General features: G+C 36.8%; 1 protein-coding gene across 1 annotated transcript; it reads right to left on the bottom strand.

The window, feature by feature from the left end:
- Positions 1-515: 515 nt before the first annotated feature.
- Positions 516-6,993, bottom strand: LOC119580901 (apoptosis inhibitor 5-like; the record flags this gene model as incomplete). Its single annotated transcript, XM_037929135.1, is given in 8 exon segments — positions 516-689; positions 1,940-2,112; positions 2,950-3,156; positions 3,355-3,555; positions 3,675-3,838; positions 4,132-4,297; positions 4,432-4,593; positions 6,720-6,993. Coding segments are annotated over 8 exon segments (1,421 nt in total), but the record flags the coding sequence as incomplete, so codon positions are not given.
- Between the last annotated feature and the right edge of the window lie 245 nt (positions 6,994-7,238).

Below are 7,238 nucleotides of genomic sequence, written 5' to 3'. Positions count from 1 at the left end.
ATATATATATCAACAATATATATATATATTATATATATATATAAATATATATATATATATATATATATATGTGTTATGTATTGTATAGTTATATTTATTATATTATATATATTATTATTTATTATATATATATACACACATACACACACACACACCACATGTTGTGTGTGTGTGCGTGCGTATATGTGTAGTATATATACTATGTATATATATGTGTATATATATATATATGATATATACTATATGTTAGTTTGATTTGATTTTTGTATTTGTGTTATGTTATATTCTGTCATGTGTGTGTGTGGTGGTTGTGTGTGTTTTATGTGTAGTTTTGTTATGTTATTTTTTTTTTTTTATTTGTGTTTGTTGTGTATGTATATTGTATACTAGTGTGTGTGTGTGTGTGTGTGGTGTGGTGTGTGATGATCAAAGTGAAGTAGTCGTGAACCGATGCAATGCAGATGTTTTGCATTCATGACTTGGTTGCCGATGTAATCAAAAAACACATTACCGTAGATGGAGGCTGGTGGAACAAATCCTTGATAAGAAGGTTGATGTTGGCTGTTGTCTTTAGTGCTATCAGCTTAATCTTGTTCTCTTCTGTCTTCAGCTCCTCCCCACTCTTATTAGCTAAAGCTTCACGGAGTCTTTTCTGATATGCCTGGGACACTCGTGCAAAGTACTGTAAACTGCATCAATTAAAAAAAAGTTAGGAATTAGTATCAACAAAGAGAGAGAGAGAGAGGAGAGAGAGGGAGAAGAGAGAGACAGGAGACGAGAGATCGAGAAGATAGAGGAGAGGAGAGAGAGGAGAGAGGAGAAGGAGGAGGAGAGGAGAGAGAGAGAGAGAGAGAGAGGAGAGAGAGAGGAGAAAGAGGGGAGAGAAGAGAGAGAGAGAGACGAGAGAGGGAATGAGAAGAGAGAGACGAGAAGAGGAGAGGAGAAGAGGAGAAAGGAGGAGAAAGGAGAGAGAGAGAGAGAGCAGAGAGGAGAAAAGGAGAAAGGAGAGAGAGAGAGAGACGGAGAGAGGGCTGAGAGAGAGAGAGAGAGAGAGAGAGAAGAGAGAGAGAGAGAGAGAGAAAAACACAGAGAGAGAGAGAGAGACAACAGAGAGAGAGAGAGAGAGAGAGAACACAGAGAAACAGAGAAAAGAAACACAGAGAGAGAGAGAGAGAAACAGAGAGAGAGAGAAGAGAGAAAAACAGAGAGAGAGATGAGAGAGAAAACAGAGAGAGAGATGAGAGGAGGAGAGAAGGAGATGAGATGAAGAGAGAGGAGAGAGAGAGAGAGGAGGAGAGAGGAAACACAGAGAGAGAGAGAGAGGAAACACAGAGAGAGAGAAGAGAATGAGGAGTGAGACGAGAGATGAGAGGAGAGAAGGAGGAGAGAGAGAGAGAGAATTTGAACGAGAGAGAGATGAGAAGAGAAACAGGAGAGACGAGAGAGAAGAGGAGAAGAGAAACAGAGAGGAGAGAGAGAGAGAGAAAAACAGAGAGAGAGAGAGAGTGAGCGAGAGAGAGAGAGAGAAGAGAGAGAGAGAGAGAGAGAGAAACAGAGAGAGAGAGAGAGAAACAGAGGGAGAGAGAGAGAGAGAGAGAGAGAGGAGAGAGAGAGATGAGACGAGAGACAAGAGAGAGAGATGAGAGAGGAGAAGAAGAGAAACAGAGAAACAGAGAGATGAGCGAGAGAGGAAACAGAGAAGAAACAGAGAAGAGAGAGAGAGAGAGAGAGGGAGAGAGAGAAGGGAGAGAGAGAGAGAGAGAGAGAGAGAGAAACAAAGGAAGAAAGTAAGAAGAAAAACCTAGCTAACAACAGAAATGTAATTCAAACCATTACTTGCTGCCTAAAATACAAAGTATAATCAGTGCAAAACTGCAAATCTATACAACAAATAGCCACTGACATGATTCACTTCACTCCAAAGCCCTGGTGCCCTTACCGAAGTCTGAAGTCTTTGAGGCGATCTGGATTCTCGTTGAGGAACTCTGGATTATGTTTGGCAAGTTGGTGGAAAGTAAAGAGAAGACACTCAACACGTGAAAACTCCAAGCTCACTCCACCTTCTAAGGCCTCTGTTGCTGCGTCGCCCTCTGGGGGGAGCGGCATCACTTCCTGGAAGGGAAGTTATTGAACGCATTACAAGATGGGAACAATGTGAAGCACAACAGCTATCTAAGAAAAAGAGAAAAACTCATTTTTTAAAAACTTTATCCTAATCTCAGTAATCACTACAATTTAACAGGACCATACAATATGTGTAAAATTATAGTTCATGTTACATAGCTCATTCATACTGAACTGAGTAATCCTTTTCCTTGATTTACGAAAATATTTTATGTTTTTATTTTGCTGTTACTAATGTTTATAACATTATAGTAATTATAATGTCTATAATAAAAATAACACCATCAATATTCGTAGCATTAGTTATAAAAAAAATCATATATATATATATATATATATATATATATATATATATATATATATATATATATATATATATAATATATATATTTATATATATATATATATTTATATTATATTCACATAGGCAATTCTACATTTGTATATGTGTGAAAATTTTGACAACTCATTTTCAACAAAACCAACCCCCCCTAGACTCAACTACCACCACCTAACTGAGGGACAGTCCCCTTAATGGAGTAGTGAGCACTGGGATTAAGTATTGTGGCAAAAATGGCAAAAACGAGTTTAACATTCACATAAGTGGACAGAACAAGGGGATGAAGAAAAGGAAAAGGAAAGGAGAAGAAAAAGATGCAAAATAAGTTGAGTTGAGGGCTTAGGACCAAGGTAGGGATGATCCCTTACACTGGGTCTCAGTCCCCTCAGGGGGGGGGTATTTGAAAAGTTATTAGTAGAATATGATTAGAAATAATAAAGACTCAAACCATAAACCATAAAACAGCATATAAAGTGAGCACCAACCAGCAATTTGTCATAAATGGCCAGGACTTTCAAGCCAATATCTTCTATGCTGCCTGCATGTGGTACAAGTTCAGCCATGATCTTGAGTAAGTCAAGAATGAGAGCAGCATTGTTTCCACCATCAGCAACAGTTGACTCCAGATGATCTAATGCTGGTACAACTTCCCGCCACATGTATTCTACAAACTGTGTAGACCGTACTTGAGACTGTTGAGAAATAAAATAAATTATCATTATTATAATTTTCTTTTATCAGAGAATTCCTCTTGAAGCTAGACCAATTTTCATTATTCAGAATGCATTTAATTTCATTACATCTTTAGAGCTTCACTTAATTTAGATCAATCAGCATGTAGTTAAACCTTAATAACGTAATTACGAAAGAAATAGCAACCAGTAACTTACAGAAAAATATGGTAAAGCCTGCTTGGTACAAGTAGCAAGACGATGCACGCTCTCTAGGTCTGCTGGGTCAAAGGGTCTTGTAAAGTCTACCTGCTCAGCCACAAGGTCAACCAGCTGCTGGTAACCCTTTATGGTTTGACACAATTTCAATTCACGGAGGATTCCCATTACTAAAGTAAATTCGTCTTCTGATGAAGCAACCTGGAATTTTTTATATTGTTACTGAACTTGTCAAGGTCTCATAAAAGTATGAAAAAATATACATGTATATAAATTTCTGTGTCAGTTCCTAAATATACCCGCAAAACACATTTAATTACCTGCAAAACCTTTTTGGCTTCAGTAAGAATCAGATTTTCCACTTCAGTGTTAAATACTTCAGACCCTAAAGAGCGAATCTTTGTGTGCAGAAAGCGGATGCATCTTTCACGTACTAGCTCATCTTCACTGTGTTCAATCTGGTAGAAGAGTCCTGTCAGCGTTCCTGCTCAAAGTAAAAACAATTTGTGTGAAACTTTATGCCATTTCTAGAGAAGAAACTAAATACATTCAAAGAATGCCTTAAATAACAACTATTTAACAAAGTAACTTTACAATGTTAAGTTCATCTAAAATCTAATACAAGTTAATAGCTGGAGCTAACAATATTCTATAATCAATCTGTACCTTCACACACAGTAAATATTCTTACTAAACTTTGATCTATCTAAACAAAGAGAATCAAGCTCTAATTTTTCACCTTATAAAAATGTTACGTATTTGGAACAAGTAACTTGCCTTTAGCATCTGTTTTAAGAAGAGTAACAAGAGAATTCTGAACAGCAGCTAACTCAGCTTGGTCTTCCATCTGCAATAACTGGGCCAAGATGTCAGCCACCTTGGGCACCAATTCTGTGCGACCCTTGCAGAGGCTGGGCAGGTCTTTGATGGCTTGCTTACGTATCTGTAGATCAACAGATTTAATAATCAAAACTTTTTTACTAGTACCTTCTGTACCAGAAAATAAGAATCATTCTCCAATTTATTTTAATAAAAACACTGTCTATTACAAAACAAAAAATAAAGTGTGATACTAACTGTAACATCGTCATCTTCACAGAGATCAAAAAGGGCATTTAATGCCTGATCTTGATGAGTTGGAAACAGGTGGAAGAACCGGGCAATGAACTGTGATGTTAGTCTTCTTTCACCAGATCCTCCTTTCACACCAGTTAAGATCTCAGCAAACTCTGCATCATGCTGAAAATATATTAGGGTCAGAATTAACATAAACCTATCTGAACTTATCTAAATTATCTACATGAAACTTCTGGCATATTTTGAACCTTTAGCTTTGGTTGATTCCTTAGGAATAATTGCAGTAAGATACAAACAATTACTCAGGGACTATTAATTCAATGTGCAGTGTTTCAACATATGTTAAGACATTATTTGTCAGATGCACTTTTTTTTTTTTTTTTTTGGGGGGGGGGGGGTATGTTATTATATGATGCTAATCATCAAATAATTATATACTTATTATTATATTATTATTAGTTATATACTATTCTGGTATACATTATTTTTTTTTTTATCACATCCCTGATTCCTAAGCAAACTGTGCCCAAATTCTACTTTCCTCCACTAGGTTATAGTTTGTAAATATCCAATGCTGGGTCTATTTAGTATGTTGTAATATATTCAAATTAAGTAATGGTGATGAACAATTGCTGTATATGTTATTGTACACTAACCAGAATTCACAAAACATTTGAGGCTGAATGAAGAACCATTTATTAATATTCTTGGTAATTCTTTACAATACAGGGTATTTGTTACCATGAGCAACACACCTCTAAAACAAAGTCCCAAACCCAGGGTATCATGCAAACCCAAAACCCAAACCTAACCTTCCCTACTTTCTATTTATTCCCTAGATGGGGGGAAAGCCCACCAGTACCCCCCCCCCCTTTATTTGCACTTTTCGCCAACTTACAGAAAACAGACACTCAGAATTCTGGCTGTATGAAGGCATTGTGGACTTAGTCTCTGAGCAGTGGTATGGAGTGAACATTTTTGTCATTTTGCGATAAATATGAGGCCGCTGCAGATGTACCTGCATTGCTTATGATTCTATTTTTAAGCTCTATAAGATTGTAGTGACTACTTCCATCTATCTCTGTGTGTCGCTCTCGGTAACATTAAAACAATACAGATGCATTCACCACAGACTAAGTCCCCAGTGCCACATTGTAAAATTTATTATGAGTGGACTTTGGCTGTGAGCAGCTCTTTCCCCATAGTTTTCCCTGAACTGTGGTATTACTCATCTTGTTTGCAGATCGTTTCTTGTATTAACATTTACAACGATATGTCCACTACGAGATTATCATCCTCAATTTGCCCTAATTTAGTGCATCTATACAGTAAAGGTTAACCATATTCTTATTCCAGTTATCACCTGAGAACTTTAATTCTATATTTAAGGCTGATCACTGGGTTTCATAATAGGAAAATAAAAAAATTAACTTTTCAATACCTATAAAAATAATGTGAAAGAAAATGCTGGCAGTAGGTACAACAATGTGATATCGAAATGTGGAAAAAGTTTTATCACATAACATATTGTATATATTACAATCTTTCTATAAATATATAGTCTAAGAAGTATTCAAAGCTAGGTGAATAAAATTCCACTACTTGCATTACATGACTATTACTTATAAATAATATGATCATTAATTTACTCATTCTTACAGACTGCAAACCGTCTGCACATTATAATCCATTATGTATTGTTTATCGTAGGAAATGCAAAGCAGCGTTCATGCATTCTACACACCATTCAACACACCACAGGGGCAAGAGAGCTGGCCATGGTAAACTTCAAATATATTTCCATTTCACTATTGCCTAAAAGGAGTCGATAAGAATAAACATGAATATCATTACCATAACATTCCTATCAAATCCATGACGTTTCGATAAATGCAACACGGACCCCATCTTGACCAATGTCTTTCAATATCTCGCATGGTCAAATTACCCGCAAGTTTCCGCACAGTCTACTACTGAGAGAGAGATATTCTACTCTGAAACGGAGCGTCGGCAACGAATGGGCGTCGCGACACATTTCATTACGTCTCGACCCCCGGCAAGGAGTATCATCGCATCACAAAACCGCACTTGATCATCCAATCGCTCAGTCACACCTGCTCTCCTCCATTACTCCTAATTCTTATCATTATTACATTACACATTAGCTCAAGAGACGCTTCCCCCGACCTGAGAAAAGGCTTTTCGTTCCCTCATTGATCCTTCTGAAAAGACGCGTGCATCTTAGAGGCTGAAAATAACTTAACTGCTGCCTTACACTCTTTACTTACTTCAGCTGCCTCGTCTTTGGCGTCAGATATAATATTGTAGAGCGCATACAGTCGGTCTACGGTCGCCATATTAACGAAAATTACAGAGCATTGACCCACGAAACGACCTCTGCTCTGGCGATGAACGTAAACACTGTCTCGAATGCTACATAAATTCAGCAAACTTTGTGTCATCTGGTATTATCAAGCGGAGGAGGAATAGTACAATTATAGTGTGAGAAAACATACATAAATACCTCTCGAAATAGTATTGGTAAAGTTTTATGAGTTATATAGATATATATTCAGATTCGAATGCTAATCGGTATGAAATGCACAGGATGCAAACGTGTCCTAAAATATGCGGTATTTTTACTTCAGTGTAAGTTCGGTCTTCGCTTTTAATTGCACATTTATAAAGTAATTTATTTATTTGGATAATTTTCCAAGAAAAATAAGGTATTTCTTGCCTGATATAGTTATTAAAAGGGAAGACGCCATTATGCGAATTTGGCCCATGGAAAATTTTGAGATTTTATA

Source organism: Penaeus monodon, chromosome 14, assembly GCF_015228065.2.
Source record: "Penaeus monodon isolate SGIC_2016 chromosome 14, NSTDA_Pmon_1, whole genome shotgun sequence".
Taxonomy (NCBI): Eukaryota; Metazoa; Arthropoda; class Malacostraca; order Decapoda; family Penaeidae; genus Penaeus; species Penaeus monodon.
This window is presented reverse-complemented; position numbering and strand designations above follow the sequence as displayed.